Genomic DNA, 24,263 nt, shown 5'->3' with positions numbered 1-24,263 from the left:
CACAGAAAGACGAGCATAGCGCTGTAAACAGCGGATTACCGTAATATTGATGAATCACAGGCTGTTGTGGTACATGGCGTCCTACATTTGCTGCGATTTACAGCACTGGTACATATCTGATATACTGAAATTCTTCAACCTTTTCGTATGTTTGCATTCGTCTGAAGGCATTCTTCTTTGTAGACTGTTTATAAATGTTTACTTTTTGCGGAGCCCTGAAACTGGCCAACACAACCAATGTAGATATATTTCTCAGAAATGTGCATAAATTGCGCTGAAAGTTGTTCTCACACAGGCGAAAAGGTCGAGGAATTAGGGTACGGTGTTTTACAGTATATGAACCGCCTCGTGTTGTATAATTTATTAACCTCTCCCTGTGTGTCTCTCTTTCTCTCCTCAGTCCTTGGGATTTATTCTATCAATTAAAATTCCCCTGGTGGGAAAGCGTAATTGTCCCATCACCTTCGCATGTTAAATCTCAGCACATGTGTATTAGCTGTAGATCTGGTCTGAGACAATATGTCTTACATGTTTCTTAATGAAAATATTTTATATTCGCAAAATGGTAAATGAAATAGCATTGAGTTTCCACAGCTGACTATTTCATTGGATATTTCCGATTTCCTTGGGATTGATTTTATAACACAGGCTTAAATGCAGCATGGGTGTTTTATGATTTAGCAGTCTTATCAAAAATCCATTTTCAATAACCAGTCGATAATTCCAGAAGAATAACGCTAGGGTTGCTGTTGAAAAAAACATTGTGGAAAAAGATCTTCAACGAAAGGAAAAATAGGCCGCATTTGACTTCACGGAAATCTCGCGAGAGTCACGGGATTTACCCAGTAGTGGTAACAGAATGCGGAAAGACCTGTCTCTTTTTGTGGAGTTTCTCTGTTTGACTCAACACTTTTGACGTGATGTAAGAATATAAATCATTTGATTTCCGTCAGTAGGTGCCTACAAAGTGGGAACAAGCGAATTTGTAGGTAGGAAGAATAGCATGATAGACAGTAAACAAATGGTCCATGCAAAAGTAAACTGTAAAAGAATAGGCCTTCCCGTAATTTGTTACCGCTACCCTGACAATCCTCTCGTGGAAGTAAAACCAGTTTATAAATCATGGTTGATATGCGACCTTGTGAAATTTAAGTATTTGTTGCATAAACCCATACTTAAGGATTTTTCACTTACACGAAAGCGGCCAGTTCCATGAGTGGAATAAACCGGAATGCTGGGGTAAACAATCAAACGGCGTTGGGAAGGCACTAACGACCTTTCCCACGCGTAATGTACAGGTATGTACACCCTATTTGTGAAAAACACATGACCTTCCTCCAACCTTAGACTACGCAAACGGCTACTCGAGCATTGTTAAGCAGTTATTGTCACAGACGCCCGACAAAAAGTGACTACGGAGGTGTCTGCAAATTCCCATTTTTAGGCCGGATTTTAACCCGCATCTCGTGTGTCCTAGCGATTGAAAGCTAAACCTTTAGACAACAACAGATTCATTGAAATAGTGAAAAGTTTATAAACCATCGCTACGACTGTCAACTGATCAGCCATTTCGGGGTACACCGAATTCGGACTATAATATTTTAACGTGTGTATCATTGCAGGTGTATATAACAAAAAGACAACTACTTATAGTATCCGTCTTAACAACGGAAACTTCACTCATTGATTTATCCTTTTCTGTTTCTTCTCCACCATTTGGAGTCACTGGAGTCTAGGATTCCTCTGGTTGTTTATAAGGTTAATGATTAAATGTTAGTGATTAAATCTTCTAATCTTCTGATTAGCTGTCGGTAATATTTGCGTGTACATCTGGTTTCGCCTGTGTAATGACCTCTTACAGGTTTAGAGTAAGGTAGGCATGAACCGCTTCGGCGGCCGAAGGGAAGCAGCACTCGCCTCAAAATCGGGAGGACTGACCAGGATCAAACCTGGTCGGGTCATACCGAAGACTTTAAAATGGTACTTGTTGCTGTACTCAGCACCTAGGGGTTAGAGCAAAGGAACAGGCCTGGTTGGTCAGGATTCATTATAATGTGACAAGGTGAGGTGTTTAGTCTGGTGTCTTCGGCATGATACATCAATGACGACAGCACTTTGGCGGCACGGAACTGGCCACAAGAAGACACAGAATATGTACACACACCTAATTACTCCTGGTCATATGACTGAAAAATCGACGAATGGCCTGAAAAACGGAATCGAAAAAAACGACGAACATCAGTAAAACTTCGAAGCTTGACGTTTGGAGCCAAAGCGACGCACAAAGGTGTGATTAGGCTTAGCCTAACAACTGATATCCTTGCGCGGAACTATAATCAGCATTCATCAATAAAATTGTTTCAGGTGTAGGTCAGAATCATGATGTACATATTTTACATAAAAATAATGTATCTATACCAAGTATTATTGGACACAAAAGTTGAGACAGAGTGTTTGTGTTTTCTAAAATTAATTCCTACCTCATCACCGTGAACCCTGTGACCTCGGCGTTGTTTACGATTTGTATGCAAAATGTGCTCGATGAGACAGGCATACAAAGCGGGTGAAGGGATTCGCGCATGCGCTGTGAGGAGTATGTTGTTATTCCCAATTTACCTCTTCACCTTTGTGGATTCATTGCATCATTGTTTGTGTTCATATATTTTAGATTATGTAGAGTGAATTACCAAAATCCTATAGTATGCATTTAAATACCAATCATTTTTTTTATTTCCTGATTGTTGCATAGGAAAATAATAATGTAATATTACATACGTAATAATGATATCACCATGCTAACTTCATCATTGTCTGGTTGTTGAAGTGATGTACAGCGGAGATTGCGCTGTAAGGCGTATAGAATAAAAATAGTCTGAGGTGCGGACATGAGCCAAAATATAGAATACATTGCATTACGCAACACAATCTGGGTCTTCACTGGCTTAGTTGTAGCAGGCGTAACGCTCCTTTCAAACAACCCTCCTTTTGCCCAAATCTGATGTTGTCATATTGGAACAAGCTCCAGATACTTCGGCTGCACCTTGACGTCAGGAAGGTTTTGAATGTATCTGGCTTGGTGCGGTGGATTCCATCGGACACTCTACGTTTTTGTTTACCCATAATCTTGATGGCCGCTGAATATATAACGTATATTTCAGTAACCCTACAACATAAATAGCTTATGAAATTAAATAGGCTTATTAAATAAACGTTGTTTTTAATTTTTAACAGGAACGGCTTTTGCTGAGTGTTTTACCCCAGCACGTTGCCTTAGAAATGAAAGATGACATTACACAGCCGCACGAGGGGTTGTTCCACAAAATCTACATTCAACGACATGACTGCGTGAGGTGAGTGTATATTACATCAACAAACAACAACTGGCACGGCTAAGAAGCAACACCGCCACAAACAATGTACTCTTCTGTGATGTATGCGCTTTTAACCATTATTAGGGCTGTGCCCATTACAATAAATAATTGGCCTACCATATGATCCTTGCTGTATGTTTCCAAGTAGTAGGATCATGTGAACTAGAACACACAGTTAAACTCCTTTTCCGTGTGACCATATCCGTGTACAAAAGACTCTCTAACATTATGAGAGGCATTCAATGTTTGACGCACAAAGCTACGACACAAAGAACTCGGCCTTACCTTTGGTAGTTTTGGGAGCGAAGTACATCTCTTTTGTCATCATAGTGACTGTATTGTAGACAGCATCCCACTCCCGTTTCCTGACTGACACAGTTCTACGTAATTTTAAGTCTGCCTTGTCTTATTATTTTTTGTTTATCATTTACGACTAACCATTGCTATATATTTATTTGATTGCTGTTTTACGCCGTATGCTGTTGGTACATGTATAGAAGATGGGGCCCTCGTGGCTCAGTTGGTTAGCGCAACCCAGGAGCCCCTCAACAATGCGGTCGCTGTGAGTTCAAGTCCAGCTCATGCTGGCTTCCTCTCCGACCGTACGTAGAAGGTATTGCAGCAACCTGCGGATGGTCGAGGGTTTCCCCGGGGTCTGCCCGGTTTCCTCCCACAATAAAGGTGGCCGCCGTCGTATAAGTGATGTATTCTTGAGTACGGCGTGAAACACCAATCAAATAAAGAAAACAAGATGGGTATACTTACAATACTGAAAGAGTGTTCCAAGTACCCTAATGGCTGTTTGCCTAAATTGCGATCAAGAACCTCCCCACCCCCACCCCTTCATATCCTCATCAACCCACCAAACTATAAGTGGTCATGATCCCGCGGGTCTCAGGTTCAGCAGGCATTTGAGTCCATTTGTTCCTTACTGCCTGCTTGGTTGCTCTTTGCTACTGTCAACGGTGATTAGTGCACGAAGGTATAAAGAGATTACAATTGATACCTCTATGATTAGTGCCAGTCAGATATTAGTGCGATTTTCAAAGCTCTGATATCTCTTGTTTTGACCTTTCCACGTGTCAATCGCATGCCCAGCTTTATACCTGCTGACGAGCGCTCATGGGCAGAATATAGAGTTTCAAAATATACATCGTGGTCTAAGGTACACAGAAGTAGCTCTTCCTGCCAGTCTTAATCAGTGAGCTACATATGTTTCTTGCCACAGGTGTGTTAGTCAGGGCTAATGGCTGTGCCTGCTGGAATTACATTCGGTGGGTGTGGGCAGCGCTATAGATCAACGAGATCTCTGTTCTTCATTCTCTTGGAGTACATTTGTATTTTGTTTCTGAAGGATCACGGTACTTCCACGCTTTCTGTCAGCATTGGACACAGTAGTGTCTTCAGCTGAAGCTGTTTTAATAATAAACGCCATACTTAAGCGTGGCAGTGAGTCTTATAACTAATTCCCGGGGCTGAACAACCGACGCGTGGTATTTTAACGAAATCCCCACGTGTGACGAACAAATGAATTCTTCACGATCACTGAGTGCACAGGAATCAAAAACTCAATGGCCAAGGCCCGAGTCGAACCCGTATCTCGTATGTCGCGCACCCCATAACTTTTGAACATACTGTTCCCCGTAACTAAAGCAATGGCATACATAGGCTTTTTTCATCTTTTGAAAGTGTGAGATTTGTGTTTCTGGGCGAATCCTGTACCTTGTGCCTCCCAAACTGGTGTACTAAAGACACATTCGAAAAACGTGCACGGAGTAAACGTCATTTCCTAGTTGTTTGTGAGTTGAACAGACATCAAAAGCTGCTCCAAAACAGGCCTAACAGGAAGTAATGGGATGGGTGGATTCATACAGTTCAAGGTAACGAAACACATGTGCTTCTTGGCCGTCCATTATCATCAACATAACTTCGCTACTATCACACATGTTTTTCTCCCTCCAAACGCAGAAGAGGTGCCATCGTAATTACTTCCGGAATTCCACCGTTATCGTCTGGGCGGGCAGATTTTCTGGGCTATAGCCTACTTTATCATCCCAGATTTTGTAGTGCAGTATATAGCAGACTTCATAGCTTACTTGTACATGTATATGTGACTGACTGGTGAACGCTTCCCAAGCTTTCTATCTAACACATTCAGCTACACCAACATGTAACTATTTTTGACATGTAGTTGTTTTAAAAGGCAGGCTACCCTACATAGTTTGGAATAACGGTTGGGCGGAAGACCAAGAAATACTTCACACAGTTCTTGTCTACATGTACTTTACTTTTCTCCTAAATATGGCCAGCACCATTCATGCACAGTGTCTAAAGTATCAATAAATATAAGCGTCATGTCCGACATTCGTACACCATTCGTAGTCCGTAAAGGGCGTTCCAAGTCGATAATCGCAAGATCCATTTCCAAAACAACGTTTAACACTAGCTCCCAAAGACAAATGTATGTAAGAAATTATACAAATAGGAAAGTTTTATTATTTAAACATTATTATGAAACATGACATCCCCAAAATAGCAATGATGACTTGCACCGGAAGTGTACTAGTTCTTGACTACGTGCTCACTGGTGACACAAAATGAACTTGTGCACACTAATTGATCAAAATCGGACAATTTACTGTTTTTACGGAATTCAAATAGTAGCAGTTAAAAATCAACTTTCTGTACCGATTCGACTGATTTTCGAACATCGTCAGAGGTTACACAAAATAAACCTGCCCACAAAATCATAATGTGAAAATATTAGAACAGCTGTTGTACTAAGCCAACAGAGGTGATTGTCGGATAGAGAAGCAGATATACAGAGACAGATACATCCAAACTAATGTGCCCCGCTTCGAACATTCGTCGGATAATAATAACTGACATTATTCGACTAACCTCGGTTTAGAATTCCGCAATTCTTCAGTGGCTCACTTAAGTTTGACCACTCTAGTGAAAAGCGACCACTTCCTACAGATTTGTAACTCTTAATCCATTCTGCGTTCTTGCGCAATGTTAGGTTAGGTGTACCAGCGTGTTGCGTGGGTATACGGCATGGTATTTCGTCGATAAGATTAATATTTCCGTGACCCCGAATTGCGATTGTAAATATTCATTTTCGAGACGAAATATTCGACAGTGGTACTTTGTAAACGAGCGTTATTGTATAAGCCGTCGCGTGCGCCCGTGACTCCATCACTCCTTAGGTATACACGGAACAAAATGTCAAACGCTTCAGGTTGTTTTCCTCGCCTGTTCGGTGGTAGCCTATTCAAGGCGGGCTGACCAATCAGAAGCCTAGGGTTTTCTCTGAACCCTGAAGAACTAAGAGTTATGTCAGTTTTAACGGCTTGGCAATTCGTTTCCCATAGGCCTATACTTTGGATCACAGCAGTTCCGCTGGGGTTATAATAACCATGTATATATGCATGAAGTTATTTTGTTGTCAAAATCGTTCGACCAAAAAGCTGTGAGATAATTCGAACACGAATGGTGATTATGTCATTACTGTCGGCTTCCTGTCACTCACCCATTACATGCGTGTGTATTTACCTTGTCTTCCGCTGTTAGTTTCGGGGCAAATTCCAGTCCCTGTGATGAACAGTACGTTAAAACCCAACGCTCTTAACCGTTTATTACGATTCTATCTCCAGCTATGAGAGCTGGGATCTGTCTACATTCCCTCATCCTCCATTCCCATTATGATGCGAACTAATCATTTGCCTCATCATTAACGGGAGTTTCCTGGAGAATTCCAATTAGCAATCAAATAATCATCCCAATCGATCAGTCAATCATTCATTGACGAACCAGTTGGCGCTTACGAATCAATCAGGCCTGTCGCTAAACACTGTGTTTATCATTCTAATCGAATCAGGATGGAAAACACATCCGCTCACAGCTGTCCACCCAAATGGGCGTTCCAGGTGAATAACCTAAAGATCAATTCCCGAAACAACTCTTATCGAAAACCGTCAAGGAACTCAGAAAGTATATAAATTACAAAAATAAGACGGATTCATGCAAAGAGAAGCTATCAACAGTTTTGAATGATGATGGAAAGACGCAAGGAATGCTCTAGGGGAATGAATGAAGTTAGTGTTCATAGCATGTACCATGCGAGTTTACAAGTTGTCAATAATAAAAACGTGTTTTGGTTGTTCATATATTCATGGTGGCGATCTAATTCAGCACTACTAATATACAGCCCTATAAATCATTTAACTGATGCGGCCATACAGTCATACAACCACTCGCCCAGTCTATAATAATTTGTCTTCACAATGATTAAAATACACGGTGCATGCGTCGAGCTCTAAGAAAAAAAGCATGACGATGTTCGATTCAACTTCCGCTATAGTATACCTCTAGGAGAAGAATTAGGACATACTATCCAGATGTATCTTCAGTGGGTTTTGCGTTGTTATATTTTTGGAATAGCTATATATATGCTGTGTACGCCCTAGTCTAATTTTCCAGAATGATGCCCACGCCTTTAGTGTTTTATTATACCGCGGTTATAGAGGACAAAAGGTTGTCTGAAATATGATGATGTTATTTCATGTTTATACCCCCATTAAAGCAGAGATAGAATATTAGTACATTAATCTTTTCCAGATGGAACTATTCTTTCAAGTATCGGTAATCAACCAATATTAATACAACATACATATTATATAGAGTGAAATTTTTTACTTCTTCATTTTATTCTTTTACTTTTATTTTATTTCTGTCCTATTTTGTGTGATTGCTGGGTTAAAATATGTCGTCATTCGTCAGTATCCCTAGGTTTATGGAATCATTTTGAGAGATGTGCTTCGATTCTAGTCCAAGCGGAATGAACTACCGGTACTGTCTTCTTGCGATGCTTTTAGTGAAACGATTCAGGTGTGTTTACAAATGGTCATTGCAAAGGTAGCAAACGAACAATAAACCTTGGGCTTGAATTACTTTTAATTAGAAGGGACAGTTTTCCCATTCATTTCAGTTTGAGTTCATTTCGTCCAACATATTCATTGCTTTATTAACTTGAGTGTTGTTTTTTTGGTCGTCAAGGTGATTTCTTCAAGGTAGTTATGGGTTTGCAAATGAAAAGACATCTGGTAAAGAAAGGTGGATTTGTAATACTATCCTGCTGTTTAATAGTGTGTCGCCTCCTCTGAGATCTACTTAAATCCAGTTCATGCTGGTTTCCTCTCTGGTCGTACGTGGTAAGGTCATGCAGCAACCTGCGGATGGCCATGTAATTCTCCCGAGCTCTGCCCGGTTTCCTCCCACCATAATGTTGGCCTCCGCCATACAAGCGAAATATTCTTGAGTATGGCGTAAAACACCAAATCAAATAAATAAATAAATAAACCTTTATTGCAATAACCTCCATCCTCTGTTTTGTTTCAGCATCCTCTTCGCAGACATTGTTGGATTCACCGCTTTAGCCTCCCAGTGTACAGCTCAGGAACTTGTCCGCATTCTCAACGAACTGTTTGGACGCTTTGACCATTTAGCAAAGGTACGGAATTTATTATTTCCCTCCTCAGATCTTCGAATTGATCTAGCTGATTGAGATGATTAAAGCGCTGACCCGCTCAGGAAGTTGACCACTGAGGTAGCGCATTTAAATCCAACCCTTCCTGTTTTTGCCGTGGATTTAAGTCAAACAGGTTTGTCAAATACCTGACGACAGTAGGTGGTTTTGCTCCGGTTTCCCCTTCCCACAAACGTGACCTTCATCAAGTAAAAACTTGTTTGAGCACAACGTTAACCACCAACTAATTAGTCATTTAGCTATCGGTTTGAGGTGTCCTCTAGCCAGTAGAATGATATACTGTCGCAATAGGCAAAGAGCTCACTTTGGTAAAGATACATCAGAAATTACATCGTCATCTGATTCCAAACCAACCTCGAATTAAGGCTAGCTATGCCTAAATTTGTGCTCTCTTTTCCACAGAATAACAATTGTCTTCGGATAAAGATTCTCGGGGACTGTTACTACTGCGTCAGCGGTCTTCCGGAACAGAGGAACGATCATGCCAAGTGTTGTGTGGAGATGGGGCTGGACATGATCGATGCAATTGCGTGAGTGTGAAGAAAATTATAGGTTAGGGTGTAATTAAAAGGAAAACATTTCAATCCCAACGATACCCTGTAGTTTTGACTACTGGTAATATGTGTATGTGCTTGTGTTTAGACCGGGAGAGAATTGTTGGTCTGATGACGAAAGCGCTGGTTTGCTATAATAGGTCATTGGCTAATGTACTCGCAAGGTTAAAACCAGCTATCGTTTTCTTGGCAGCGGTTTCAAGTCAGGAGGTTGGTTGATTTATTTATTTATTTATTTGATTGGTGTTTTACGCCGTACTGAAGAATATTTCACTTATACGACGGCGGCCAGCATTATGGTGGGAGGAATCAGGAGGTTGGTATGGTGCCTGACCTAATGTCTGTGGTTCATTTCGCTCACTTTGGCTTCGTCGAACCATGAATCATAGTAGTGACATATCTAGGGCACGACGTTAAACACCAGTCAAATAAATAAATGATTCGATTCGAATGAATTGCTTCCATAAGTTTTTCTTAAACTGGTTGCATTATTGCTTGAAACCTTTGGGGAACATTCGACTAAACTGTTGCCATAGGTACAGACGATCGATCGTTAATTATCCAACCATAAATCATACCTCCGTCGTATAAATGAAATATATTCTTAAGAACGGTCCTAAACCCCAAAATTTAAATACATAAAAAGTGTTGATAAGTCAATAGGCTTTGTGGATGGCGTCTTTGGGTTGATTTATTGGGTTTACTAAGCCTACTTCTATAATTGAACATTTTGATTTACGAGTTTCCAGCATTTTAAATACAAATGCTGGATACTACGGTAATACTTATGTATAGGAGAAAACGATTAACTAAACACTTTCACTAACAACATACTTTTCTGTGGGTAATAAGCTAATTTCCTAGTTCTCAGGAAAATAGACCGAAATCGATACATATTGACCTCATCCATGACCTCCCCGGTGGTAATCTGAATCTAGTATATATTGGCACCTGACTGTTCCTGCTGGGAACGGGTCAATCTGACATCGACTACATCTTGTACATCCGTCTGGGTGGACGTGATCGGAACTAGTACCTGTCATGATCGGACCACGCGTTCCTGGCGCTGAGCCAAAAATCTTGTTCGAGTGGAGCGCAGCTTGAGAGGCGAGCCATGTCTTTTCTAACACAACCTGAGCCAAGTATAACACAAGCGATTTTATTGTTCAGCCCCCAGAGGAAGATGGAAGTGCGGAGCGTTTAAATTTGTCGTGAATTCAAATATATATCCTCACCCGTTTAAATAAGTAACTGCCAAGATGACTTCTGCGTGTATTGCGTGGAGTGTTCGTTTATCGTGACTCTTACCTTACTCTTGCAGAAAATAATCCACTGGAGATTTCGGCACAAAATTGGTGAAACTTCAGTATCAAGATAGCCTTAAATATTGAATTTCAGCAAATATTTATAAGTTCCCAGAAGGCTGGACGGAGCGACCTAAACATGATTTGCGTGTTTGGGATATTTTTATGTTTTGGATGAATTATGAATGCTAAGCACTTTTAATTGCTGCGTTAAAAGTGTTCAACTGGGCTATCTGAAAGAAGATAGAAGGCAGATATGTGGAATTCTGTCATCGAACATGGAATGAAAGTTATCGATTTCAACCTGGATGAACAACAACAGTGAAAATAACACGCGCTGAAGGATCAAGTCTTCGCACAACCGTTAGGTTTTTATAAACGGTTTTGCTTGAGATAATAAAGTCCCAAATCCCATATGTCTTTTCAAATGTAACTTCTGCATGCCATTTTGTTGGGAGAATACGCTATAAAACGTGTTACATTTTTAGCTTGTTACTTACTAGATGGGTTTTTTTAGACCAACAAAGAGTGTAAATGTACCATTTGCAAATATGTAGGAAATCATGCCCCCGGTGGTGCTGGCGTGTGGTGTCTTTTTTTCATGCTGGAAAAACTTATTTGAATCTAACGTACAAATACTATCCCAGAAATCAGTGAAAAATTTAACTGTGATTCATACTTTTTGTGTTATCGGAAGACAAAAGTAATGTCCAAAGCAAATTTCCAGGGAGAATTCCCATTGTAATAAGAATATGATTATGCGAAGCAAAATTATTTATGTTTGGACTTGTAAACTATTCCGAAGTGCAATGTTGGTTCACGCAATCATATTTTTATGAATTAAAAAAAGGGATGAAATATCTGCTGGGGCCCTTTCTGCTAAATATATTGACCAAATATTATATTTCATAAAAATAACATTCCATTACATGTGTTTTCAATTGGTTTGGTCACATGGCTTACAACTCAGCTGGCAAGGAGATCTAGAGTTCGATTCCTATCAGTATTGACTGTTTTTATATTTGCCAAGTTATGTTTTAGGTAAGTTTGAACATATAGTTAATACACACGGATTATGTATTGTAGGCCTGTAGGTTTTATATCATATACACATTGTTCTTCTAATTAATGCTCAATACAGCCAAAGCTATTTGTATGGCGTCCACTTTTTACTGTTCTATTCCACGTGGCACATGTTACTTTTGTCATCTTATCGTAAAGTTACACAAGCACCTACATATGTTTATCAGTTCTGGTCAAGTCATATGATTACGATGCTATTCGTAAGGCAAAACTTGCTTCAGTAATCAACTTCTTTCGTAGATCGGATTGAAGAAGACATTGACACCTGAGTATATACAAAAGAAAAGACTCTATAGGACCATAGTTTAATGGAAAAGAATATTTTATCTGCCCGAGCCCATTGGCTACACCTGTTATGTAATAAGTTTAAACCCACACCGGGGAAGTCATAGTGTTGTTCCATAGAAGAGCCGTAACTTTCAGCAAGCTCAAAATCGACCTACGCGACAGGGGGACGATTTCACGCTAAAAGCAGGAAGCAGAAATGCAATGCATTGCCTTCCTGTCAGATTTTTGGATTTCATTTAGAAGTGGTTTGAGTAATAGCGTTATTGTTGGCCGTAATTATATATGGTCGACATGTATTGCTGGCGACAAGGTGCCAAACCTGGTCCGTGGTTTGAAATCCAGAAAAGTTGTAGAACAAGAATCTGTGGTTATGCCTATAAAGGGTTAATCCCAAATAACGTTGATGTTGTTACTTGTTACCTTCACAGATTTTATGCATTTCTTTTCTTTGATAATCCATTGGCAAAGACGCTAAAAGAAGTTCTTAATTTGAGGCAAAATTCATCTTTGCAAATCCATCTCACCAAACCATTATACCATACTGTATATACAGCACAATGTCGTTTCACTTCTTACGTATTTTGCCATCACGTGATGACTTAATTTCGAGGGCAAAGCTATCGACGATTGTGATCTGTCAAAGAATCGAGGTTTCCCCAGCGATATTTGCTGGAGGAAAGCTCTAATCAAATCTAAGAGTTCCTTTGTGTGCTGTATTCTTTCAAAGGTAGCAGCAACTAATTTTCTTTAGCCATCTAGTCCGTGTATGCACGTAACCCGACTCGAGCCGAGGCTTAGTTCTGCTTGATGGTTCGCAAACAACGGTAAATTGGCAGCAGTGGAGAAATCACTCGTCTTTTGCAGCTACAATGACGGTAGTTTGGTCGTGAGCATTTACCATCTATAATTAACCCGGGATCGATCTGCAGATATGTCGAGATGCCGTAGTAACCTTCTTCCTCTACCATCAGTCGTTCCCAAAAACAATCACAGGCCACTTCACAATTCAGCGCCGTAATCGAAACCGTTTGACCCAATTAATACGAACGTGACGAATCCGATGATTTTAACGTTTGGTAAACGTACAAGCTTAACCTGTGTCCCTTTTTGAATCATATGCAGATTCTTGGATGTAGCAATTTAAAAACAGTGCGATTATGGATTATTTCTGGGAAAGGTGGAGAAGGTACTGGGTATAGATTGCACACTGTTTTCTTTACTGGCCACATCGTTCATGACCATACATCTGGTATTCACCCATTCCTATTTATGCATGATTATTTACGGACTTCTGATCGGGAATCTCTCTTACTTCCATGGGATAAGCTTAAAGCGTTCTTCGGCATTACGCACTATATAGGGATCAAAATAATTAATAGATTTACAGCAAAAAGAGCAAAACCAGATCAACGACGACAGTGTGATGGCTTGCAAATGGCCACACGTAACCGGTGAAATACGGCTCCTTGTCGCTTTACGTCAGGGTTTTATTTTGACTGTTCATCTAAATGCTTAAAAAATAGAAAAGTAGCCTGTACGTTCGAAGGTCTGTCAGCAACCTGCAGATGGTCGTGGGTTTCTCCCGGGCTCTGCCCGGGTTCCTCCCACCATAACGCTGGACGCCGTCATATAAGTGAAGTATTCTTGGGTACGGCGTAAAACACCAATCAAACAAACAAATAAATTAAACAGTAGCAAATTACATGCCCCCCTACCACCCTGACTTAAGCAGAGTTAGGTAAAAAAAAATGCAAAGATGTTAATTGTAGTTTATTAGACGTCACAAGTTTAGAGTTGCTCAAAATACAAACAAACCTGTGGCATCATACGTATAGTGTGGGACAAATTCCTATGTGTTACAACTCAAATCTGCACTGAAAGGTTAGAGCGAGAAAACAGAGTTGGTTGGCCTGGTGTGAGTATAATGTGGCTGGATGGGGTGTCGTGCCTGGTGTTTTCGGCATGATACTTCAGTGACGGCAACACTTTGGCGGCATGGACTCGCCCTGCCACAAGAAGACACAGTATATGTACAGACATCCTAATGACTCTTCGACGTCATCTGACTGAAAATTAACTACGGCGTAAAACCCCAAACATACATACACTTTGAAATCTCGTGGAATCTGCTGGTTTCATAAAAATGTGTCGTAACTGACCCTTTATACGTTGGCACTAATTATTTCTGATATAAACACAATACGTATGGACAACAAACTCGTTTTGTTATTGCTCGTGATTTTTCGACGTAACTTCTGACTTTGTTTTTTAAACCAGTGGTAACAAGCTCCAGCAGGTATCGATTTGAAATCTGTATTTTAAACTCTGGTTTAACAGCGATGATAGAGGCCATATTGTTTATTCCATGGTGTATTAGTTTTATCATGTTAAAACAGCAGGGGCCGATTCTGCAAAGCCAGTTTTGACTCCAGTATTTTAGGACGTATGCGTTCAAAGTAGATAAAAATTGAAACCTCTGGGGCCATCAATTGTATATTTCATTAAGGTTTTAAATTTTGACTTATCTCAAAAATCGTTTGGCGGAATCAGCCACTGTTACTATATGACTTCGTTAAAGAAAATAAATATCTACCGTGTTCTATTTCAGAACGGTGTGTGACGCGACTGACGTCCAGCTGAACATGAGAGTAGGGCTCCACACGGGGCGGGTCCTCTGCGGCGTCCTGGGCCTGAAGAAATGGCAGTATGACGTGTTCAGCAATGACGTTAAGCTGGCCAATCATATGGAGGCTGGAGGAGTGCCAGGGTAATGCCTCGCCTTTAACTTCCACTTACTTTATTTTCGCTCAGGTGGCAAGACGTTGTATATGTGGTTCAATCTGAAACAAAAGATTACATCGCGCAGAATAAAACTGGAGCAGCATCGAAAGTGTGATACTTAGCCATACGTAATCTGTGAAATCAGGCCTCTTATGAGTTTATCATAGTTTACTTTACACCTACTGCTCGTGTAAATGTTTTAAGCGTAGTAAAATACACACCCCAAAAGCAGTATAAAAAGAACTGCATAAGTGGCACAGAATAACGAAGCTTTTGACAGGTATCTCATTATCAAACTACATCCACTCAAAACTGGCTAACACGGATATATTGATCTATAAATAAATACCAATATTTACGCCTAGATTTTTGATGGAGATTTAAATCGTGCAAATATTACCGCAAGACAAAATAAATGAATTTTACTATTAGTGTTTACCCCGCGTTTTCTAAAGAAAGTACATTCAAACAAGTGACGCTTCTTGTCACGTATATAATTAGAGAACGTAATTAACACTTCCGTCGATCATGGAGAAACTGGTTTGGTGATAATTGGCCCGTCTTTCGTCTTTCATGGACGGCTATTGGTTTAAGAATGAATGTATCGACGCCTAGGTTTAGTATTGCGTACCATACGAGCGTGACTAAAGTTTTTAATAGTATCGGATTGGAAAATCTGTTATATAATCTTACAGTTTGTGTCTTCGTGGACAAATGGTGACTTTCGCAACGTTGAAAGCCCACTGATATCACGTCTCCAGAGGCTTGTAAATACGCTGTAAAGATACAGCATCACTAATAAGACAAATTTCAAGAACAGCGTCATTTCCTACAACAATAAAACCTAACCACAATTCCGTCTTCACACAGCTGCCCCTTCGTAGCTAATGATAAGACAGAATCTGGCATTCGAATTCAAACTTCGTTCTGTTTGTGAACCGGTATCTTGAAATGAGTAGGACATATTACTTATGGCTACCGCACTTCGTTACATATTGTTGATGTCGTTTGTGTATAGCTAATTGGTATGAATTCTGGAGAATACTGTCGATGCATCGTAATGTGTATCATAAAAGGCTGAACAGAAAGAAAGAGTTGCGTTATTCCAATATCAACCCAAAGGCTTCCACTTCATGAGTTATAAAACTGATTCACTTTTTGTTCACATTTCCAGAGCCAAAAACCTAAGGAAAACCAGTCACGTCGCTTTAAAATTTATAGAGTTGTTCACTGTTTGTGATATATTGGGTTTTTGCACGTAAACACTGCATTTGAAAAAAATTTGCTCCATTCAAGAGCTTGGGTTAGGACTATTCCGTGTCTTTTGATCATCATTTTGCCGGGTATTCACTCTGTATGCACATCTTCAAATTCCGAAACTTCCCTAATGAGGGTCGTGCATTTTTAAAACTTCAGTGTTACCTATTTTGTTTCCTGAGATACGTTTGATTCGGTATGTTGTGATAGTGTCTGTTAACGTTAACATTACGATAACGCCGTGACTTAGACTTGTTTATGGGTTGTAACATTTGACTTGTCTTTTCGATCACAAAGTCGCACGAGACGAGGGTTCAACTCCATTCTCGGATGGAATAGTTGAGATTTGTTCCCAGAGCCTTGGTGGAAATATACTCTTTCGTTTGGTCTTGCATTAAGTTCCCTGGAGACCACTTTGCTTTCCATCAATACAATACGGTCAAGCCTGGGAAAGTTTGCCAGTAATTCGCCATAGGTCGGTGGTTTACTCCGACTGTTTCAATTTCCTTTACTCATTAAGCTGTTCCCCATCTTATAATTCGTGACGTTGGCGCTAAACATCAATCAGTGAAATCTTTCGAATGCACTTGCCTAAGGTACATTCTGTAACGGAAGCCATGTTCTCAGTGGAATGTCGCTTCGGGACCGGTAGTCCTTGATCGAGTCACACCTAAGACTTTAAAAGAGGAAGTTGTAACTTCCTCGCTTGGCGTTCAGCATGAAGGGGATAGTGCAACGACTGGTTGACCCGTATCAGTATAATGGCTCGAGCGGGGCGGCTTACTTGCCTTCGGTAAGTCGTCTCAGTGAAGCAGCACTAAATAAAAGAGCGGTGGAAATCCGTCCTGCAACAAGGAGGCACATTACACATACATGCACCCTAATGATTCCTTCGTCGTCATATGACTGAAAAATTGTTGAGTACGACGTCAAACCCCAAGCACTCACTCACTCACTCAGTGGAATGTATCTTGGTTTCTACAGTCGTGTACACGTGACTCGTGCCACCCTAGACAGTCTACAGGGAGAATATGAGGTAGAGCCAGGCTATGGAGGGGACAGAAACCAGTACTTGAAGGAACACAACATTGAAACTTTCCTTATCAAGGCGAAACGTCCCAGAAAGGTAAAGTTTTGTCTTTCCCACAGCAACTTCCCATTTCTCTGCATGGAGTCAAAATATGAAATTACATTTGGGATCCTATGTAGAAGATTATATTTGTAATAATTTACGAGTATGATGTTTAATACGATAACTGTGTATCATGATTTGAACTTCTTTGATCGCTCACTCCAGAACATATTGGAGATTCAAATTTTGAATAACAATTTTTTAAATAATAAGCCAAAAAGACCCGCAATCGGTTACGGGAAGTGCTTGTAACTATCAGGGCGACGTTTTTCACTGTAAAGCAATTTCTATGACCACGCAGTTTTAATGGAACTAATGTGCAAGGACTTGGAAATGAACACGTATAAACGCTTTTTACCATGCATTTTAGATAAAACAGTGACTTAGGCCAACATACAATAACCGATGATGTGCTACAAAAGCCTCAGGCAGTGAAAAACGATTCCAAAGGCCCTATGTCTGTGATACGTTATGTTTGAAATCCAGACAAAGTGAAACTGCGCATATCCGGGCACTTCACTCGCAAGAAGAAGCTGTAGGCAGACGACGAGGTGAAAGATAGCATGAGACGTTATAGGAGAACCCTTGGACGATGTTCTGCGGCTGAATATAATATGTTATAGACAATCCAACAAACTGAAGAACGTGTAAACTGTGAAGTTCGGATTTATGAGGCCGAGAAGATGAAATTTGTGTTGCTTTTCATATTATTTAGAGAATATTTTCGCTTCCCTTCCTTCCTCACATTGGACTTCACGGGCAGCTCAATTAAACTCTGGTTCGACCTTTCCTGTTCTTGCAAGAAAGATTAAATATGTTATTCGGTCATTCCAAGTGTCAGTCCTTGATGTTTTAAGCGAATAAACAATGGTTCCACGGGTGAATTTAAGTAAGTCTTGATTTGTTTTAATCAATCATGCCAACATTTGACGAACAAAACGCTTTAATCAACAGGCTATCAATCAACCTGTCGCAGTATCCACTATATACTTTACACTTGTCCCTTTTTGTTCCCGCCTTTTGCTTTCAGCAGCCCCTGACGCTGATGAATAAGGACTACATGGCTCTCAGGCCCAAAAAACTCTCCTTCAAAAACGTCTCCAATTGCGTGATGCGCTTGATCCAATCCGTCAAGTTTAACGCGGAAATTCCCTTCTCCAGCGTCTTGACGCCTTCACAAGAGGACAAACCTTCCAAATTGGTGAGTTGTCGTTGTTGTACTCCTAAGTGGTTACGATTAATGGCTCAGTTACCGATACCGTCGACGCTAAACCGATTTATGTGAAATATGTGTTGATGTGTCATAACTGAATTTGTGACAGACACAACATATTGACATCTGGTCATAATAATAAGAAGAGATTCCACCCGACCATATATTTGGGTTTATGATTTAGGCTGATGTCTTTTTGTGGTCGCTCTCTATAAAGCGTTCTGACCTATACACAGGTTTCAAATCATGCATAACCCTACACCATTAAGCTTTCTAAGAAATGTAGCCTATGTTGACAGGTATTTGCAATTATTTTGGTGCAAAAAGAAAATGTTTGTTGAATTCTGATGTGCTTTTGCAAAATCTGCATTCCAGCTGAACTAATTTGATTAGATTGTGCCTCGTGAATGAAGAATATGGCGTGAATGAAGCTTTTTTCGAGGGCTTCTTTGAAATTTCTCGGTGTGTGATGAACGTCTAAACCTTTGGCTTTATGTAGACACGCTTTTCCTTGCTTTTTCCCCTGCACTTTGGTAATGGAAATGTCAGGAAAAATAATCAGTTATCGAAAGTTTTACCAACGACAGATTTGTTCACAGCGCTTCTGTATTAATGAAAGTAACTGTACAGTGGGTTTTCTTCAGTTTAAAATCCCCAAAAAATATTTAAAGAAACCTTCCAAAACAGTGTGATAATGGAATTTCTGCCGGGCTTTAGAAAGAGTTTTTCTCCAGTCTTGGATTCAGTAGTAATACATGAAGTCTCATGTAATGCAGTTACCAAGAAATCTTCAGCTGATGCCATTGTCGTTTATTTATGTTTTGCAGTAAATGTATTTTTAAATTCCTTCTGACGAAAGGATCTTGTAGCACTCGACAGAATCTTCCCAGCACTCCTGTTATTTTACTTCCAGAGGCCGGGAGTTTGTATAATGTAATGTAATATCGAACAATACCAATATTTACAGGAGGCTGTGCTTTCTCAGGGTCCATACGTCCTTTCGCCCTCTCTAAGTCTGGTAAGGCCTGCATTCCCACCGCAGAATAGCACGCTGTCCGTACTAATAATAGATACATGTACACTAACCACTGGAATTCTGTTCCTTACCACCTGTGTAAATACCCTGTACCAAATCTAAACGCCTGACTCTACTACATTCTCAATAACATGATATGGCTGCTATCGTCTTCCATACATCTGCAAGATTCCTTCAGATCGGCCTGTGGAGATCGGACTGTTTGGCGCTCTGCTGGATGCATATAAAGAGTGGCGATCAACTGACTATTGTATATATACGACGCCTATGTGTATACATACACACATACATACATATATATATATATATATATATATATATATATATATATATATATATATATATATATATATATATAGTTAAAATGATGATTAGACATCAAACATTGAAAAATAAGTATCTGATAGAAGTGGACAGGATTTCCCTTTCTCAATGCAGCCATATGGACAGTACTGCCTCACTGAAACATCACGTCAGACACCAGTGGCTGAAATAACCTTTTATACCAAAGTGGAGTTGGAAAAAACAATAGTTCGATTCAGTCTACATTCTGGTATAAGCCAGACTCAAATTCACAAAAGCTAATTCTTTACGTCTGTACACTTTGCCAAAATTGATAAATACCAGAAACACTTTTGTTCTCGTAACCACATTAAGTATAACACAGTTATAACTAGCTTCTCTGTTTAACCGGTCCTAATGTCTGTTAACTGGGGGTAATTAGGTATAACGAGGTAACACAAATCATGTTTCCATCACAAACAACCACATAACTCTTGACACGCCGTCACCTGCGGCAGGCAGGATATTGAAATCCTGAATTATGTAAAACTTGCTCGACATCAATTAACATGCAAGACCAAAACGTACATATCCTTGTATTCCATGAGCTTTGAAAGTTTGTTCGCTGTATTTCATCCTCACGACATTCTTCACACTCAAGACTACTGGCGTTCCCCCAAGTATGGTGTACATATCTTTAAGTCCGTGATTTAACCTAAACACTACCACCCCACCCACCCCAACCCCCACCCTCACACCATCTATACAACAGACAACCGTTGTATCTATTCGTCGAAACAGACATTCGTATACCAGCCGTAAACCAACAAGGACGTTCCGGGTCAATAATCGCAAGGCCGTTTCCCAAAACGACGTTTAACACAAACTACCAAAAACCTGAGAAAGTATATAGAAATAGAACGTAATCGCACAAAGAGAGGCAGTCAACTGTTTTCATTAATGTAGGAAAGACGCAAGGTATGTTCTAGGCGACTGAGTATGTCTGAAACATTCTTGAGTATAGAGTTAAGCAACAATCAATCAGTCAGTCAGTCAGTAGATGTGATTTAATCCATAACCATCATTTCACACGCTGAAGCTACTGTTTCCCACAGTGAATTGTGTTATGACTTACACTATGTTCCCACGTTATATCAGTGTCAGCAGAACCTAGCTCCCCAGTGTTGAGTTATTGCTGCAGTGGGCTATAGCTATACCAAAGTTATTAACCCGACAAATTGGGAACAGTTCCACTATTGTCCATCAGTCGGCGATGACCGGGTATAAAAATCGGACGTTATAATCTTTCCTTTCATGTCTTCGCGAAGAAATGATAGTGTGCGTCCAGCCCAGTTAATTTGCTGACCGCCCGAGGAAATGGTTGAAGAAACACTGTGATAATAACATTAGTTGTGGAGAGACGAGAACACAGTGTGGGAGCGCCCCCATGGCTGATGCACTGGCGGTGATCACTTGGTGATGGGAGAGGCGTTCGGGATCCGTTATGAGTTTGGGTGGGGTTGGGGGTCGGGATGAGGGGCAGTTTTAATAGTACTGCATGGTTAGGCCTAATGCACTCGTGTTCTGACACTAGTTCGCAAAATTTATAGTTATCTCTGATCATTGCAAAAAAAGAATAAAGACACAAGCTACGACGCAAGCGCATTTAATAAAGGCATCCCATGGGTCACCATTTTTAACACTATCAACGATATGACTGGTATTATTTTGTTATTGTTTTTGTTGTTGGGAATTTGCATTTTTTTCCATTTGATATGCGCATGCGTCGCACTTATGACCGTTATTTTTTTTCTTGTTATCTTGCTGAATGGTCATATTGTCTGTATAATCTTTTATTCCATGAATATTTTAATCCATTCCTGTTTTGTTTTGTACGGAGGGCATCACAAGTCACGTCATCTGACACGCCATGTAGTATCATGATGATTGATTAAAGTTTGTATTGATTTGGACAGTTCTACCAACTCTCGCTAAAAACATAGACGGGGTATTGTTAAAGAATTGCACTTAACCATTTAGCCGAATTTCACCCGTCATGGCAGCACTTTTCGTGAAAGCTTCAATTCTGAGAATCGAATCGAAAAGGGAAGACATTAATTACGTGTCCCAGTTACACAAATCACGGAAAAGTGCTACCCTATCGAGGAGACAAACAGCTTTTCCAGAGTAACATGAACTAAGCGAATATTTGAGGAAGGCGGGATTTTGTTATGCCGCCCGTAAACAACAGATGTTTCAGATTGTCAGATTAGATATCAGGTTAGGCTGACTTTATCTGCTGGTTAACCCCGTGTCTTTGTGACACCTACTCACGATCTCAAAGATTTTTGAACGAAAAGGTAAAGGTGATAATCTATCTTCATGAAAAGTCTCAATTGTCAAATATTTAGATATGAAAAGTTGCGTACATGGGTTTCCAAAATTAACAGTTTTGCATAAACGTTTACTTTAATATGAAAAGTTTGCACAGATATTTTTTCATAATTATCAGAAACCAGAAGATCTTATCGAAAATATGAAAAGTTTGCATAGACATTTTTCTTAAATATGACAAATTTGCATACCGGTATTTCTCTTAATAAATGCGAACTTTGCATACATATTTGTAATATGAAAAGTTATATATACTTCAAATGTAACTCAGTTTGGGCGTCCAGCATCCGTAACCTTTCTTGGTCAGTACAAAAAGTTTTGTCCAGTGCAATATTAATGAAGAAACTGATAAGAGGTGACCGATGCATTCGACGCCATCACACATCCACCCGTGTTCACTGAAAATCGGAGTGCACGGAAGCACAGGGTTGGAAGTGGAGGGGAGGCGACTATGAGAGAGGGTTAAGTGTTTAAGATGGGGAGGGTTGTGGAATGCGGAGGGGTTGGAGACCACCATGGTAGAGCACAGATATGCGAATAAAACCAACACACGTCCACTTCTCCGCTTGGTAATTCAGCTGATAAAGAGTGTTAGCATTTGGCAAGGAGTTTCGTCTGGATCATTACACTGACTTGACTTTTACAGGTTTTGTTACAGCTCTTATTCTCCTAAACGAACGGATAAGTGTCAGTAATTTTCGAAAAAGAACTTAGTCAAAATACTCGAAATTCGTGTCCATATATGATAAAGGAAATCTGTGAAGTCAGTCAATTAGACAACACATGGTCAATAAGTTAGCAACAGCCAGTTATCGATTAGTGTGTCATGAACGTGAGATGCCTGTTTGATTCAGTCACTTCAAATGATGCAATAATCAATCTGTAAAATTATTTATTTACTTATTTGAATGGTGTTTTAATACCCTACTCAAGATTATTTCACTTATACGACGGTGGCTAGTATGATGGTGAGCGAACAAACCCGGCAGAGTCCGGAGAAAACCCACGACCATCCGCAGGTTGTGGCCAGATCGTAAAATTGTTAAAGCATACGTCTCTCATCATGCATGTAAGCAATTGATGTATTTTTACTGCGTTTTAATTGGACTCGTGTGTTACGTCACATTCTGGAATTTTGCACAAATATCGGATCCCGTTTAACCGCTTGGTCATCGAAGGCGGGTCACTAAGGCGGTACACAAAATCATATGTATTAAGCTACACAAACGCATTTCAAACGCTGTCATATGACAATCAAACAAGATAGCTAACAATAACCGGTTGAATCAGGTTTACGTGTCTCTTGTTGTAAAACTGACTACATTAATATTTTATGAACATTGCATGAAACTTTACCCAAACACCAATATTTGTACATTAATAAATACGTATATCTGCTCACGTCTAACACTTGTAATTGGTTAATCAAAATTGATATCTGTATCGCCCACGTGCGTATCGTTGTTGTAACAGGCCTTGTATCAACCAGGTATAGTCAACCCCATTAACATCGCAACATTCATTATAGAATATTATTTTACAAATTATTTCTAGAAACCAGTCATGTATATGGAAATGTTATTATATTCTAACATTGCTAACCAGTGAATCGTTTTATGTTCTCATATGTACGTTTTCCTCTCCGTTCATAAATGGGAAGGTCTTTCAGCAACCTGCGGATGATCGTGGGTTTCCTTCGGACTCTGACCGGTTTCTTCCCAGCATAATGCTGGCCGCTGTCGTATAAGTGAAATATTCTTGAGTACGGCGTAAAACACCAAACCTAAAAAAAATCATATGTATGTTAAACGGATACTCTGCCCTCATTCTGTCGAAGTACAGTTTAAAAAAAAAAAGATAAAAACGAAATTTAGTTTTAATCAAAATTGGATAGCCGATTAGCAAAGCGCTTCAATTTGGTGTCCTTCTGACTACAGCCTTTTGTTTATAGATGATGTCAGTTGAGGTAAATTAAGATTTTCCAGCAACTTTAGGCATGAATGGATCTCACGGTTTCATG

General features: G+C 39.9%; 1 protein-coding gene across 1 annotated transcript in view; it reads left to right on the top strand.

Moving 5' to 3' along the window:
* Window positions 1-24,263, top strand: part of LOC135477484 (adenylate cyclase type 1-like) — a 101,126-nt gene that overhangs the window by 60,189 nt on the left and 16,674 nt on the right. The window contains exons 3-8 of the mRNA XM_064757602.1: window positions 3,232-3,350; window positions 8,772-8,883; window positions 9,322-9,449; window positions 14,757-14,915; window positions 17,171-17,312; window positions 18,349-18,519. Coding sequence (XP_064613672.1) covers window positions 3,232-3,350; window positions 8,772-8,883; window positions 9,322-9,449; window positions 14,757-14,915; window positions 17,171-17,312; window positions 18,349-18,519 — 831 coding nt within the window. The remainder of the gene's footprint in view (window positions 1-3,231; window positions 3,351-8,771; window positions 8,884-9,321; window positions 9,450-14,756; window positions 14,916-17,170; window positions 17,313-18,348; window positions 18,520-24,263) is intronic.

The sequence above is a fragment of the Liolophura sinensis genome, chromosome 11 (assembly GCF_032854445.1).
Source record: "Liolophura sinensis isolate JHLJ2023 chromosome 11, CUHK_Ljap_v2, whole genome shotgun sequence".
Taxonomy (NCBI): Eukaryota; Metazoa; Mollusca; class Polyplacophora; order Chitonida; family Chitonidae; genus Liolophura; species Liolophura sinensis.
The sequence above is the reverse complement of the archived record's forward strand: the minus strand, read 5'-3'. Positions and strand labels throughout refer to the sequence as shown.